Source organism: Peromyscus californicus, unplaced genomic scaffold (genome assembly GCF_007827085.1).
Source record: "Peromyscus californicus insignis strain IS unplaced genomic scaffold, ASM782708v3 Scaffold_7__1_contigs__length_154581171, whole genome shotgun sequence".
NCBI classification, from domain to species: Eukaryota; Metazoa; Chordata; class Mammalia; order Rodentia; family Cricetidae; genus Peromyscus; species Peromyscus californicus.
The window spans coordinates 148,418,040-148,434,140 of NW_026294595.1; the positions used below are offsets into that span (position 1 = coordinate 148,418,040).

At 52.8% G+C, this 16,101-nt stretch overlaps 1 protein-coding gene across 2 annotated transcripts; it reads right to left on the reverse strand.

Moving 5' to 3' along the window:
• Nucleotides 1–367: 367 nt before the first annotated feature.
• Nucleotides 368–12,052, reverse strand: Zbp1 (Z-DNA binding protein 1). Of its 2 annotated transcripts, XM_052725525.1 has the most exons (7): nt 12,019–12,052; nt 8,829–9,065; nt 7,663–7,851; nt 5,380–5,547; nt 3,657–3,860; nt 2,512–2,727; nt 368–1,405 (listed from the first exon to the last, which is right to left on the reverse strand). In XM_052725525.1, exons 1-7 carry the CDS (start codon nt 12,050–12,052, stop codon nt 1,230–1,232), a joined length of 1,224 nt encoding a protein of 407 aa, XP_052581485.1. In that variant the 3' UTR covers nt 368–1,229. The 2 variants fall into 2 exon arrangements, with proteins under 2 accessions (XP_052581485.1, XP_052581486.1); XM_052725526.1 differs by lacking the exons at nt 368–1,405; nt 2,512–2,727; nt 3,657–3,860; nt 5,380–5,547 and adding an exon at nt 6,518–6,564.
• Between the last annotated feature and the right edge of the window lie 4,049 nt (nt 12,053–16,101).

The following is a 16,101-nucleotide window of genomic DNA, read 5'->3' on the forward strand; positions in this document are numbered from 1 at the left end:
AGTGGTGGTAGAAAGCAGAAAGGTATATAAGGCGTGAGGACCAGAAACTAGAGGCATTTGGCTGGTTAAGCTTTCAGGCTTTGGAGCAACACAGTTCAGCTGAGATTCATTTTGGATGAGGACTCAGAGGCTTCCAGTCTGAGGAAACAGGACCAGCTGAGGAATTGGCAAGGTGAGATAGCTGTGGCTTATTCTGTCTCTCTGATCTACCAGCATTTACCCCAATAACTGGCCTCAGGTTTGATTTTATTAATAAGAACTTTTAAGATTCATGCTACACACAAATGAGAGAAAACATGATATTTTAATTTCCTGAGATGGCTTCATTCACTTAGCATGGTGGTCTCTGGTTACACCCACTTTCCAGCACATGACACATTCTCTCATTTTTTTATGTGACTATGTGAATACTCCGAATTTCCTCTACCCATCCTCTATTGATGGACAGCAAGGTTGGTTTCATTTCTCAACTTCTGTGAACAGAGCACAGTCAACAGAGATGTGCAGATATCTGTGTGCTATGTTGACTTGTCCCTTGTGGTGAACACTCAGAAGTGGTAGAGCTGGCTCACATGATTGATTGATTGATCTTGAGGCAGGAAAGGTTGGTTTGGTTCATGGTGGCAATGGTGTCAGCCCACGGTCCCAAGGCTCCATTGCTTTCTGGTCTGTGGCAAGGCAGAGGAGGGGCGCTTACCTCAGGGCAGGGAGGAAGAAGAAATGGATAGAGAGAGAGAGGAAGGGGCATGGCCAAGGCTGGGGCTGTGGCTTCGTGGGTAGAGCACTTGTGTACATGCATGAACTTCCATCCTTAGCTTCTCATAAACTGGATGTGGTGGTACCCACCCATTATCCCAGTGCTCAGAAAGTGGAGGTGAGCAGATTAGAAGTTCAAGGTCACCCTTAGCTACATAGTGACTCAAAGCCAGTCTGGACTATATGAGACCCTGATGTCTTCAGGGACTCCTTTCCTTCATCCTCCCAAAGTCTCTACTCCCAATAATGTCATCAGACAGCAAATCCTTCTAGAGACCAGTGTATGGATGATCTCAGGGCCCTCAGGATCCTGTCACTTCATAATGGTCAGTCTCAGTCTGGGACCAAGCTGTCAATACCTGTCAATACATCACATCCAAATCACAAAAAAGTCTAGTCCAAGCCCTGTGTGCAGCCACAAGAAGCCCACCAAGGCTGCTTGCCTGTGCCTTCTCCACCTGTCTCTTCTCACGTCACTCCTGAGTCTGGCAGCTCCCTGTGTCGGAGATTCCATCTGCCCTAAGCACAGTTCCTGTGGTCTCGGGGCCACTGCCTCCCAGAGTCATAGTTCCCAGCTCAGAGGTGAGCAGCATGGAGTTGCTGGAGGTGTGGGAGCAGCTTCCACGTGGCATGGCTTTGGAACTTGAGTCTAGAGGGAAGGGAGAAATGGATAGTGAAGGAGCAAGTGAGGTCTCAGGCCACTGTGCTGTTTAGTTCACTGGGGGCTGCAGGTATCCACAGACTGCTCCGGAGTCTATGCCCCCCAACCACTGTGGTGGGTTTCTGCCTCCCCCCTGTGCCCTATGACTTTGTTCCCAAGAGTCCTCAGGGAGACTTAAGCTCCCCCCAGCACATACATTTATTTATTTATTTGTTTGTTTGTTTGTTTGTGGGGGGGCATCAGATGACAATGGATGGGAATTGGTTCTCTCCGTCAATCATGTGGGTCCTGGGCATCAAACTCAGGTCTTCAGACTTGGCAGTAAATGCCCTTACCCACTGAGCCATCTCGCTGGCCCAGGGGAACTTCAATACTACGTCACATGCCTCTGTTCATACTCTCCAGTTCATTTCAAGTAAGATGGAGACACTTTACACATGCCTTCAGGCTCTGAAAGATCCGACAGGCACCCACCCAGGCTTTGGGCTCCTGGATGTCAATCCCTCTTGTTTCTCAAGCTCCTGTGCCTTGTACTGCTCTCACTTCCCACTTCAGGGCCTTGGCACCTGCTGAGTCCACACTTGCGAATCCCTCCTGGACTGTGTCTGTTGGCAGGTCCCTGTTGATTTCCTACTTCAGTTCTCTGCCAAGCCCCCTTGACTGCAGGACTCATGCCTCTCCTCTCTGGGAGCAGCCATGACTTATCCATCCTAAAGGGCTCCTTGCCTGGGACTGGTGACCATGGCCCACAGCTATGGCCTGTTCTCACTGTGTGAGCCATACGGCACTCCACCACCAGGATAGGGAGGACGGTCCACTTGACATCCAGACATCCTGGTCCCTTCGTGCTGATTCTAACTATCCACTCGTGGGACTGCTCATGTACAATTCTCTTACTCAAAATCCCAGAACTCTCTGCTTCTGTCCTGCCCAAAGCCCTCTGTGGCTCCTCCTTACCTTGATGTAAATGCCTGCATCCTCCCTGCAGCCTGGAGTCCCAGACCAGTGTGTCCTTGTTCCAGACCATTGCCTGATGGTTGACCGCAGGATGACTGTATGAGGTGGGCACTCACACCTTCTGTGCCCAGGCTCACCTGTGTCTCCTTTCAGCTCTTTGCTGTCTCCAGACTCTGTGACTCCACCTTCTGACCTAGTGTGGATGGTCATCTTGTTGCTGTTGCCGATGGTGGCATCCTCCAGCAGGCAGGATTTGATGTGGACTCTCTGGGCTGTGTTCCCCTCAGGGTGAGCACCTGGCTCAGGTGTTTGCATGGTGAATGAAGTTCCTGGGTCAGCAGTGGTGGCTGAGACTGCGAGTTACCGAAGAGAAAAGGGAGGAGAAGCCAGCATTGTACAGGGACCTGGTCCTGACATCAAACCTGTCCGTCCCACCCTCAGGGCTGGCTCTCACCAGTGACCTTGCAGATCTGGCCCATAGCCTTTGTCCAGCCACCTCACCTCCACATCCTGGCACATGTTCTCGCTGGCCTGCAACACCACCTTGCCCTGCCCCTGAGCTCACCAAAACCACTCTGGCCTCAGCGTCTTCTTCTGGGTCTCCGGGGCCCTCCCTCTTGTCTGTGGCCAGTTCCCAGGTAGACGTCAAGGACATGTTATCCTGCTACAGTTCATTCCTTTCCTCCCCCGTCTCACCTCAGCATCCACTGGACCCTGGTGTCTCCTCTTCACTTTCACACTCAAAGGTCAGAAAATGTCCATGCTCAGCTTTCCCATCCCCTACCTGTAGGCTCCCTGAACTCCTAGAAACTGTCACAGAAGGCCACCACAGAGCCCTTTTTGCTGATCCCCCTGCTGCACCCCGCCTCACTGTTCTCTATGGAGATGCTCCTCTCTGGTTCTCTTGGTCCTCCTGAGACCTCTGATCATCTAAGAATCTGCAGTTCCTGGCAGGCCTCTGGCCAGGTCCTCAAGTCACTGTGCCATTCACTGATGGCCTCTTTCTCCATTTCCCCAGGCCACTACCCAGGCTCTAGCCTGCCCCTGTGACCTTGCTTCCTCCCACTCAACCTTCCCTCTGCAGGTGATGATTGAGACTTGCTGCACCCGGGTGCTGGGAGACTGAGGATGCTGAGTGCCAGATCTAAAAGCTCAACACGCTGTTCAGTGGTACCCCTCCCATGGGTCAGGGTAGAATGAATTTCCCATCATGCTTCTTTTCTCACAAAGAGTCTGGCTTCAGGTCCTTTCTGAATATGTGGGGTGGTGGAGGTCATGATACCTGGGGGGCTGCCAGTAAAGCTATAAGCAGGGTGTTCCACTGGCTCCCTCAGGACACTCATTTCATTGCCGTGGCCCAGCTGCACACGTCGGAGCATGGACTTCTCCATGTGGATGTGCTGATCTCCCCAGGCACCAGGTCGGGGGTCCTGAGAAGAGGGGTCCTCTGATACAGGTAGAGGGAGAGGATGGTAGGGCCTGGGACCTGGGAAGGGCAGAGCATTAAGGATTTGCCAGAGATGACTCCAGATTGTTCTGTCCCAAGGCTGGGGGACTCAGAGGCAGCTGGAGTTGGGCAGTCTGCTGCATTCTCAGCTAAGCCTACAGTATTGTTGGGGTACCTGCAGATCTAGGGAGCACACGCCACCTGCCTCCTGGCTCTCCTCAACCTTTGACTCCCATCAAAAGAAAGTCCGTTGTGTGGGAACAAGTCCTCCATGCCTCTTGACAAGACAGCTCGGGTCTTTGCCCTGCCTTTATTTCCTTGATGCTCATTTTCAGACTCACTTTTTTTTTTTCGAGACAGGGTTTCTCTGTGTAGTTTTGGTGCCTGTCCTGGATCTCTCTCTGTAGACCAGGCTGGCCTCGAACTCACAGAGATCCACCTAGCTCTGCCTCCCAAGTGCTGGGATTAAAGGCGTGCGCCACCGCCGCCCGGCTTAGACTAACTTTTTATGATTTTCAAATTAAAAGAATGCAAAAACTTTCAAACTCATTTAAGTCTGAAAAAATGGTGAGTCACTTAACATCCATAAGTAAAATAGCCAGATAGGATGGCTGTCAGAACTAAGAGCATCATGGTTGGGGAAACAGAGGCCTGGGGTAGAACAGATTTCTCCCAAGGGCATGGCGAGAATCTGGGCTTGGAGCTGATGCTCTTGTGCCTGGGTGACAGGGCTGGAGTGTGACGTGGCCCCACACCCTCTAAGCTACAATGACTATTACAGAGGAAACACTTGCTGGACAGCACCAACCTTTGTCAAAACCAGGTTGCTAAGACTGGGGGATGGCTGGGAATGGGTAAGAGCATTGCCATGCAAGCATGAGGACCTGAGCTTGGATCTAAGCACCCACATGAAGAGTCAGGCATGGCCACATGCACCTGTACCTCTAGTGCTGGATGACACTGAGACAGGGGGATCGCTGGGGCTTACTGGCTGCAAAGCTTGCTCTAGGTTCAGTGTGACACCCTATGGGGGGGGGGGATACGATGGGAATGACAGAACAGGACACCTGACGTCTTCCTCTGGTTCTGAATGGACTTCAGTAAACACACACACACAGACACACACACAGACACACACACACACACACACACACACACACACACACAGACACACACACACGGGGGGGGGGGTGGACAGAGAGGGAGAGAGAGAGGTGGGGGGGAAGCTACTGAGTGCATGATGATCCCAATTTTTCATGGCAACAGTTTGAGAGAGAGAGAAATGTGTTCAGAGCAGAGAACGGAAGTTGCATGCTCACCATGTCCTGCTGAGAGACGGGGCTGAATTGTCCTCACACAGACAGACTGGATCTCATTGAGAAGGGAAAAATAAAGGAGGTGTAGGTGAGGAATGATCCAGGCTTCTCATTCTGAGAAAAGCCATGCCTAAATCCATGCAGATGAGGAGGTTGCTCTTTCTCCTTGAAGGATCAAGCCCCCCTCACTTTCTTCCCCCACTCAGGCACAGCAGGTGTCCCGGCCAGGCCCCTCCTCTTACCCCTTTGATCACAGTCTATCTGTCTTAGCATGGCATTCCCATGCCCAATCTGGATGGCTTCTGAATTGGCGATGGAGATGTGGTTGTTGGTTCCCTGCTGGCAGATCATGTTGACTGGATTCTGCTGGTAAATAATTGCAGTGGACTCTTGTCTCACTCCAGAACGAGCTACAGAATAATATTCCGTTGAGTTTCTTTGTTTCAAGGACACAGGGGCTCTTACATGAACAGCACTAAACTTCCCTGGGGACTTGCCACAGCATGAATCAGACCCCATCCTAGGGTCCAAGAAAGAAGGTGCAGGGTAAGATTCAGGAGTTCCCTGGAGCTGGCCACAGCCTTCCTTCCCTGTGTTTGATGGATACCATGGCACCTCAGATGGAGCCTCTCCTGATATCCTGCAGCAGGTGCCTTACCTGTGTGTCCTAGCCACAATGGCTCACTGGGAGGACAATGGATACTCCCACTCTCTCCCTCTCCTGCCCCTGCTGCCAGAGCCTGCCAGAGCCCTCAGTGCTGAGCCCCAGGCTCCTCTCACTTCAGCAATGGCCAGAAGAGGCCATATGTTTTGTTGGGCTCTATTGACATTATTAAAGGCTTAGCTATGTCCCCGTGTTTAAAATCTGGCTGCCATCCACACTGTTACTCTTCTTCTACTAGCTGAGAACAGAGAGAGAGAGAGAGAGAGAGAGAGAGAGAGAGAGAGAGAGAGAGAGAGAGAGGCAGCAGGCCGGCCCACACCAGCCAAGCCCAGCCACCTGCTCTGTGTGCTCCACATGCCTGCTCAGGTTGGAGGACTGTGAGCCTCTGTGATTTCCTTTCTCCATAAATGAAAGTAGCCGAGCACGGTGACAGACACCTGTAACCCCAGTACTCGGGAGGTGGAAGCAGGAAGATCAGGAGTTCAAGGGCATTTCAGCTACACGAAATTGTCTCATAAAAGAAAGAAAAAAATGAAACCATATTTTCTCCCCATATTTGTGGAAAGACAAACACACCCGGGCTGGGGCATTTTAGACATGCATTCATGAAATGTACATTTCTTTATCTGACTTTAAAAGACATTTGCTAGAGGTAGAGGTATATGCCTTTAATCCCAAAATTTGGTAGACAAGATCTCGGTGAGTCTGAGGCCAGCTTAGTCTACATGGTGAGTTCCAGGATAGCCAGGGCTACATAGTGAGACTATCTCTCAAGAAAAAAGAGAAGACATTTAAGAAGAACATTCTGGGGGTCCCTGAGAGCACTAGGGCTCAGACTTGTAACCACAAAACCTACGGATGGGTAGCCTGGGCTCCCCAGGCTTCTACTATGCAAGCCCAGCCCAACACTTCCTTTAAAACAACTTTATCCACTTATTTATCAATTTAGGTTTTATATGATTTTTTTTTTTTTTTTTTTTTCAGTTCGGACGAACCTTGAACTTGTAACTCTCTTCCCTCTGCCTCCTGAGTGCTGGGCTAAGAGCTCGGCATCGTCATACTTGGACAAAGTGCTCAGAGAGAGTCGTTACTAAATTCAGGTTGACCCCTGTGTCCAGGCTGAGCAAGTCCAGTGTGTGCCCCCCTCCAGACTCTCTGCACCTGCAACCTCCAGAGCCCTGCAGAGCCCGCTCCACTGAGCCCCAGGCTCCTGTTCCCTCAGCAGTGACTGGAAGAAGCCTCACATCTTTTGTTGGGTCCCACTGACTTTATTAACAACTTGGATGTGTCCCTGGGTTTGAAATCTGGCCGCCATCTTCATTATCATGCTTCCTCCAATAGCCAGAAACCCTATGGCACCATGAGTGAGGCCAAGGCCAGCAGCTGGGTGGCCCTCCCTCCTTAAGCCTGCCAACATCCCTCCCTGCTGGAATCCCTCCCAAAAGAGGATCAGTAAAATCTGACCCTAAGGCTGGAGGGGTTGCTAAGTGGTTAGAGCATTGGCTGCTCTTCCAGAGAGCGTAGCACTAAGTACCCATATGGCAGCTCACAGCCATCTGTCACTCCAGTTCCAGCCAGGAGACCCAATTCCCTCTTCTGGCCTCTGCAGGCACCGCATGCCTGTGGTGCATATACATACATGCAGGCAAACACATAAAATAAAATACATAAATCACGAAATAAAGCAAAAAAATCTGATCCTGGACCATTCAATCCTTACCCTTGACTTTTTCAACCTGACCCTAGATGACCAAATCCTGATCCTTGACCTTCCTAACCTGAACTTTGAATTTCCCAACCTGACCCTAGACCATCCACCTCTGACCCCCAACCTCCCCAAACTGACTTTGACCTCTCATACCTAGTTCTTGACTTTTCTGACTTGGGCCATAAATCATCCATGTCTGCCCGTCGTAGCTCAGAAGGTGCCTATCCCTCATCTTGTACAGGTGTGGGTTCACCTCTTTGGCCGTCTTCATTCCCAGAGCCTTGGCGATATGCAAGGCCTTTTGAGGCCCATTGTCCTCGAGGAATCTGAAGACTCTTTCATCTGCAAGGGGAGGGGCAGGCACTTAGTAGGAAGAGGTCCCTGTGTTTGCATCTGTCCACCACACCGGCTGTAGCCTGGGACACTTATGGAGCCCAGGGGCATGGTCCTGTTTTGTCAGAGGCACATGGTCATACCGAGTACAGTGGTCATCTGGAGACCAGATGTGTGAATAAGGCTCTCACTCTAGAGGCTGGCTCAGGCTGGCACAGGTGTGTCAGCATCTGGAAGATAAACACTTCTTGGCTGTTTAGAGCCTTTGGCTTCTAACAGTGAGTCTGGCCTCTGAGACTCTTGCAGAGCCTCAGGGATGGACATGACCCCAAACACCCATTCCCCTTGTGCCCCTGAGGAGAGTTTGGGGGGCCTATGGTGTGCACTGAACTGAAGGCCAGGGCTCTTAGCAGCTGTGCCTATATCTTGTTAGGGTCTTGGGGCTGGAGGAAAAAAGATGTACCCCTTGGAGACAGGAGATGCTCCGCTCCACAGAGCACAGGGAACACTTCCACAGGAGAGCTAGGGGACAGGACATTAGGCTGGGGTCCTAGGGTTTCCCATGTGCTTGGGTCACAGCTGCTGGCTGCCAAAGGGTGGGGTCTTGAGGCTGCTTCCTTTCCTGTCTCCAGCTTCGGGGGTGAGTCAAGCCAAGGTGGCCTTGGGTACAGCATCAGTGCTTGGAACTGTGGGCCCTCTCTGCTCAACAGCCATCAAAGTCACCTGAGGGCTCTGAGTGAATCCTTGCCATCAGCATTCACTGTCATTGTGACAATTGCCTAGACTGTGTCTTTACTATTGCTAGTATCTGTTACACACCTACTTACACACCTACCATGCACAAGCCCTAGGCTCTACATTAGCTCCATTGGCAAGAAGAAATGAAGAGGCCAAGAGAGGATGGCAGCGCTCAGATGAACCTGGACTTGCCCATTGCCAAGACGGCTCTTGAAGGGAGTCTGCTGTGCCCCTAAATGACAGATTACCGAGGCTAGGATGGGCAGTGGGGTCTTCAGGGACTGCAGGAACCTCATCTCCAGGAGCATCCCTCCCTAAGCACCATGTTGCAGGGGCTGCTAAGGATACTTTGCCCTCCTCCTTCAGGTGGTAAAGGACTTTGTTGAGTGTTTTCTTGGGCACGTGGCACTTCTTTACCAGCTGGGCAATCTTCACAGGGCTCCTGGCTTCACTCAGCACCTGTAGGATCTTTTGCTCCAGATTTTCTTGGGCGGGGGACAAAGAGAAGAGCTGAGTCAAGCCATGTCCCCATGGGAGGCTAGCATCCAAGCTCCAGAGACAAGAAAGATCTGAGAGCCCAGAGCAGAGGAGGCACCCATGACCCAGGCCAAGCAGACAGCATTGAGGGCATCACTCAGAGGCAAGAGTGTCAGTTAGAGTGGCCTCTGGCTCCACAGTTGGATGGTTATATGGCAGAGGAGTGCGTAGGCTGTCCTGTGTACTGATGTGGAACCCCAGACAGGTAGGAACCCTTAGCTCTCAGATGATGGAGCAGGAGGGAGAGCAAGCCTGGCCCAGAAGCCCCTCCATGGTGCCTGATGCCTCTCCCAGCCTGCCTAGGGAGTTCCTTTCTCTCCAACTCGGCACCCACATGGATGGCATGGATATTCCCAGGTCAGAAGCCCAATGGACACAGGTCTCCCTTCCCATGCCTGATGGATTACAGCCCTGAAAACCCAGCTTAGATATCTCCCACTTCCTTTTCTCCCCTACCCTGCCTCAGTGCCATCTTCCTGATGACACTACTCATCTCCCAGGTGACCACCAACTCCAGAAGGGTTCCCTCCAGCACCCTCTACCTAGAGGTCAGATGGACCTCTGCTGTCTACCCAGACTCCTCTGTGCCTGACCCCAGGGGTCACCCACCTCATGCTCCTTTTGGCTCCTTCTGTCTGCCCTCTCATCCATGTGCCTGCTTTTACCTCTCTTTTTTCCTCTTGAGACAAAGTCTCACCACATATCTCAGGCTGGCCTGAAACTCACAGCAATCCTCCTGTCTCAGCAATGCCCCCTGGGATTATAGGACTGAGCTTCCATTCCTGGCTTGGCTTTGCCTTGTCTTGCAAAACCTTTTCTCTGCTGGAGTGTGTGCCCTGAAGTGGGCTCTCTTGCCCTCCCTTCCCCCACTGGCCCCTAAGGGCACATGGGCAGAGCTTTCTCCAAAGGGTGAGCTTGAAGGGCTGGACTGAGGTGACTGGCTAGCAAGGGTACTATTAGGAAGCCACAGGGGCCAGGTGAGGGTTAGTTCCTGGTCTTCTCTGCCCTGGCCCTGAACCTGCCACCTGGCCTGGCCCCTCCCTGAAACCTTTTGAGCAACAACCTCTAGCATGGTGTGAGGATTGAAAGAAGTGATTTTGGGGGCTGGAGAGATGACTCCAGAGGTTAAGAGCACTGACTGGCATGCAGGCACACATGCAGGCAGATGCATAATAAATTAACAATTTTTTTTTAAGTTTCAAAACAAGGAAGAAAAGCAGTAAAGTAAATCCTGCCCATAGGTACACAGCCTCGCCTAGCACAACCCCAAAGCCTCACACAGCCCACAGCCTCACACAGCCCACAGCCTCGCACAGCCCCACAGCCTCGCACAGCCCCACAGCCTTGCACAGCCCCACAGCCTCGCACAGCCCCACAGCCTCGCACAGCCCACAGCCTCACACAGCCCACAGCCTCGCACAGCCCACAGCCTCGCACAGCCCCACAGCCTCGCACAGCCCCACAGCCTCGCACAGCCCCACAGCCTCGCACAGCCCCATAGCCTCGCACAGCCCCACAGCCTCGCACAGCCCCATAGCCTCGCACAGCCCATAGCCTCGCACAGCCCACAGCCTCGCACAGCCCACAGCCTCACACAGCCCACAGCCTCACAGCCTCGCACAGCCCCACAGCCTCACACAGCCCCACAGCCTCACACAGCCTCGCACAGCCCACAGCCTCGCACAGCCCACAGCCTCGCACAGCCCACAGCCTCGCACAGCCCCACAGCCTCGCACAGCCCACAGCCTCGCACAGCCCCACAGCCTCGCACAGCCCACAGCCTCGCACAGCCCCACAGCCTCGCACAGCCCCACAGCCTCGCACAGCCCCACAGCCTCGCACAGCCCCACAGCCTCGCACAGCCCCACAGCCTCGCACAGCCCCATAGCCTCGCACAGCCCCACAGCCTCGCACAGCCCCATAGCCTCGCACAGCCCCACAGCCTCGCACAGCCCCACAGCCTCGCACAGCCCCACAGCCTCGCACAGCCCACAGCCTCGCACAGCCCCACAGCCTCGCACAGCCCCACAGCCTCGCACAGCCCCACAGCCTCGCACAGCCCCACAGCCTCGCACAGCCCCACAGCCTCGCACAGCCCCACAGCCTCGCACAGCCCCACAGCCTCGCACAGCCCCACAGCCTCGCACAGCCCCACAGCCTCGCACAGCCCCACAGCCTCGCACAGCCCCACAGCCTCGCACAGCCCCATAGCCTCGCACAGCCCATAGCCTCGCACAGCCCACAGCCTCGCACAGCCCATAGCCTCGCACAGCCCACAGCCTCGCACAGCCCACAGCCTCACACAGCCCACAGCCTCACAGCCTCGCACAGCCCCACAGCCTCACACAGCCCCACAGCCTCACACAGCCTCGCACAGCCCACAGCCTCGCACAGCCCACAGCCTCGCACAGCCCACAGCCTCGCACAGCCCACAGCCTCGCACAGCCCACAGCCTCGCACAGCCCCACAGCCTCGCACAGCCCACAGCCTCGCACAGCCCCACAGCCTCGCACAGCCCATAGCCTCGCACAGCCCCACAGCTCGGCACCAGGGAGAAAAGCACGAACACAGAATCAGAGCCAAACTTCTTATCAAAACGAAGTCACCTCTCAGAGTTCAGTGCCTGAAGCCTGTCATAGGCCTTAGTGCCCTCTTCTATGAGGCGAGAGCTACCACTTTTGCCTGAGGGCTGTTATGAACCAGGTCAGGGGTCAAAGCATGATGTGAGGGATCTAGGGCACAGGATCCCTGAAGCAAGCTGGCTTCCTGTGATGCCCTCTTCTTGAGCTCTGATGTCCCCAGAGTACTGCTGCTGTCTGGGCCAAGGAAAGAACTAGAAGGAGCCATAGAAACCACACTCAGGACCAATGCTGCTCCGGGGAGGGAAGAGGCCCAGCTTACCTCCTGTGCTCAGGTCAGCAGCAGCTTCTGCCATGCTCACAGCAACCTCAGGGCACCTTTGAGGCTGGGGGGTGGCAGGTTCCTACACTGTGGCCAGGCCTGAGGCTGAGTCCACAGGAAAAGAATGACTTCTGGGACCTGCAGACACCATCTGTTTCTACCCCGGAAACAAGCACCCATCTGGGTCCATCCACCCAGCTTTCTGGGGAAATCGAAAATGAAACTTTGGTGTGTTTCTCGAAAGAAATGTTGAAATCAGGGTGGAAGAGCAAGTTGGAGCTGAATTATGTGACATGGAAGAGAGGAGTGTTGGCCTCTGGGGTAGGACTCTTGGACTCCCACTTGGAGAGCAAGACCTTGAAGAGAGTCGCATGAGAGCCCCCGTAAGGGTGAAGACGGTGATCTAGGAAAAGGCTACTGTGAGTCCCCTACTTGCCCACAGGGCAGAGCTAGTACTGTCTATCCACATACCTTCTAGAAAAAGAGTCCCCCATTTTCATAAATTCTCAGAAGAACTGTTCCTTAAACAGTTCAGACATCACTCTGTTCCAATTACAGGTGAAGGGATCGAGCTCACAGAGATGGCCTTGTGCCCACAACTCAAACTACAATATCCCTGAATCTGGGTCCCAGCCGCAGGTGGGAGGTGGGGTGCAGAGGGCAGGACCTTGGCACCCCTGTAGCACTGGTGCACAGGGCAGGACAGGAACAGTGAACGGAGACCAGAAGGAGGTATAGACGTGCCTGCAAAATGTCTGCAAAGCAAGCAGTAGGTAGCAGGTCCCCAGCCAGCCTCACCTTACAGAATTTGAAAGTCAATGGACAGGCCATGACCAGGCCAGTTCCACAGACAATTTCATGGGCCTGTGCATGGGGAAACTTTAAAATTTCCAAGTGATTTTTATGACTTCCAGGGGGGAAACCAGAGCCTGAAGAAGCAGCCAAGGAAAACAGCAAACTGCACTGCCCGTTGTGGCCCAAAATAAATAAGGTCATCTTTTTTTTTTTTTTTTTTTTTTTTTTTGGTTTTTCGAGACAGGGTTTCTCTGTGTAGCTTTGCGCCTTTCCTGGGACTCACTTGGTAGCCCAGGCTGGCCTCGAACTCACAGAGATCCGCCTGGTTCTGCCTCCCGAGTGCTGGGATTAAAGGTGTGCACCACCACCGCCCGGCAAGGTCATCTTTTTTTTTTTTTTAAACGCTCTCAGATGAGCTGGGTGAGAGACATCACTTAGACTCCCTAGAGGGGCTATTTGGAGACCGACCACCAGGTGGCGCCTGCTCATCAACCGGCTCTTGCCCGGGGGTCTTGTTCCGTCCCTGGCCAGGGTGGCCTTGGCCTTACAGCACTGGGTTTTAGGACATGCCTGCCCTCCTGGTCTCTTTCGTCAGCATCCTTTATTTCCTTGTGTTAGCTGTCCTAAAGGGACCAGAGCCTAGGCCAGTGGCTCTCAATCTTCCTAATGCTGCGACCTTTCATACAGTTCCTCATGCTGTGTGACCCCCAACCATAAAATTATTTTCCTAGCTACTTCATAACTGTAGTTTTGCTACTGTTATGAATGGTAATGTAAAATCTGTGTTTTCTGCTGGTCTTAGGCCACCCTGTGAAAGGGCTGATTGACCCCGAGGGGTCGCGACCCGCATGTTGAGAAACGCTGGCCTAGGTGGGTTTTTCTGCTTGTTGTTCGTTTGTTTTTGTTTTTGTCCAGCCCTAGGAGTCAGATCCCCACTGGGCCTCGTTCCCCCAGCTCTGCTCTTGCTTGGTGAGGGACTCCGCATGCTGACACCCCTGGTATGCAGCAGACCTGGCAGGGACTTAGGGTTACCTGTTTTGTCCAGGACTCATACATGCTGACAATGTGTGGATGGCCCCTCCCTTCCTGTCTCTGAGGTCCTCATCATGAAGTCACACCATGCCTCATTGTGTTTCTCGGAGATGTTTCTGGGAAACAGCAGCAGGATCCATAGTGGGGTGGGGTGGGAAGCCCAGGAAAAGGGATGAGCTGGGACCTGCCCCTCAGTTGCTCTGGGTATCTGAGCCTCGGTTCCTTTAACTCGAAAAACAGAGATAACAAGCAAGAAAAGGCATGCTAACCCACGCCCTGCGTGTGCTCACAAAATTTGCATGAGCAAAAAATAGATTTGGTGCCTCTCCACAGCCGGACTGCAGGCTCCAGACAAAGGCGAATGCTCTCGCGCAGGAAACAGGAGAGGGAACGAAGCCTAGGTCCATGGGCGCTCCAGCCTTCCTGGCATTCCACCAAGGCAGAACCTGACACTGGAGCTCTGTCATAAACACCTCAGCATTCACTATTCTTTTTTCTCTCGAATCGTTGAGACAGAGTCCCACTCCGTAGCCAAGCCTGACTTCGGATTCTCGATCCTCCTGCCGTCACCTCTGGAGTGCCAAGACTGCATCATAATGCCTACTGGAAGTCACTTCTTCCTCGTCTTCCTCCTCCTCCTCCTCCTCCTCCTCTTCTTCTTCTTTTAGGTTTTTTTGTTTTGTTTTGTTTTGTTTTAACAGGGTTTCTCTAGTAGCCCTGGCTGTCCTGGAACTCGCTCTGTAGAACAGGCTGGCTTTGAACTCACAGAGATCCACCTGCCTCTGCCTCTTGATTGATAGGATTAAAGGCATGTGTAGCTGTCGCCTGGCCAGAATTCTTACTTCTAAAGGTTTGGATTATCTTGTATTCTTTGTCTTTGTTTAAGAAAAATTTCAAGTTGATTTGCCACACTTGGATTACCCCTAGCCTCCACAGCAGAAGACTAGGCAGATGCACCTTTCTTTCTCGTGTGTGCAACAGGTGGGCAGCACCCCAGGTTTGGTGCAGTTGTCCAGCTTCTTCTTAAACTGTGGCTCTGCCGTTGGGGACTTCTGTGCTTGGGCTTGCCTTAAGGTTTAGGAGGGCTGCTGGAGTTCCACCTATCACATGTGCACTCCTTCCCACAGGAAAGAGTAAAGGGCAGGTGTCCTAGGCAGCTTCAGCTGTCAACTGAATGCAGTTACCTGAGGGAGTGTCAGTCGGGGGTCTGCCCAGTTCTGATTGGCTGTGGACATGTCTGTGAGAAAGTATCATGACTGATGATTGATGGGAGAGGACCCAGACTACTGCAGGAGGCATCGTACCTAGGCTGGTTGTCCTGGGCGGTATATAAAAAGCTGGCTGAGCATGAGTCAGGAAACAGCACCCTCTGTGGTCTGTGCTTCAGGTTCTACCATCACTTCTCTCTGGGAGGGCAGTGAAGTGTGAGCCCAAATAAACCCTTTCCTCTCTAGATGTTTTTTGTTTGTTTTGTTTTTGTCAGAATGTTTACCACAGTAGCAGAACTAAACAGATACAGCAGACATCCCTCTTTAAAGAACACATCTTGCAGGCCCCACATACTTTCCACTTATATCCTAACAGACAGCACTTAGTCATATGGTCCTGACATCCACAAAATGATGGGAAAGGTGGTCTGTATTCTGGATCACCGTGTGTCCGGATAAAATTGGGGTCACGCTGCTTCAGATTACAACAATGTCTATCACAACAGATATTGGCAGAGGCCTAGGTGTCCTTGCCAACTCAAGGCTCTTCCTCAAAGTCAGGGCAAGGACATGTGCCTTTGTGTCTGCATCAAGGCCATCCTCTGCCACACCAGGCAGTTCCCAGCCTCTTTCTCTAGCAGATGCTACACTGAGTTTAATGAAGCTGCATTCTCAGAGCCTCTGGTGGGGTTCAAGGCCAATGGGAGAGGAAGGGAAGGAGGGAGGGAGGGAGGAAGGAAGGAAGGGAGGGAGGAGGGAGGGAGGGAAAGGAGGGAGGCGCTTCCTCCTCCAGGCTAGGAAGGGCTCAGAGATGGAAGATGACATGCTAAGCTGGTCTCTTTTTATCCTGGAGAGCACACTCCTTCCAAATGGCTCGTGTTTTTCTAGAAACTATTAGAAATCCCCGCCCAAAGCAGGGGATAATTACATGTTACTGATCTCAACTCTTCAGGTTTTGTGATCTCTCTTTTAAAAGAGATATATTTTTACCACATATGGTGTTGGCAAAACCCATCTCCTTCCCTCCCCATAACCAGACTCTGGTGAA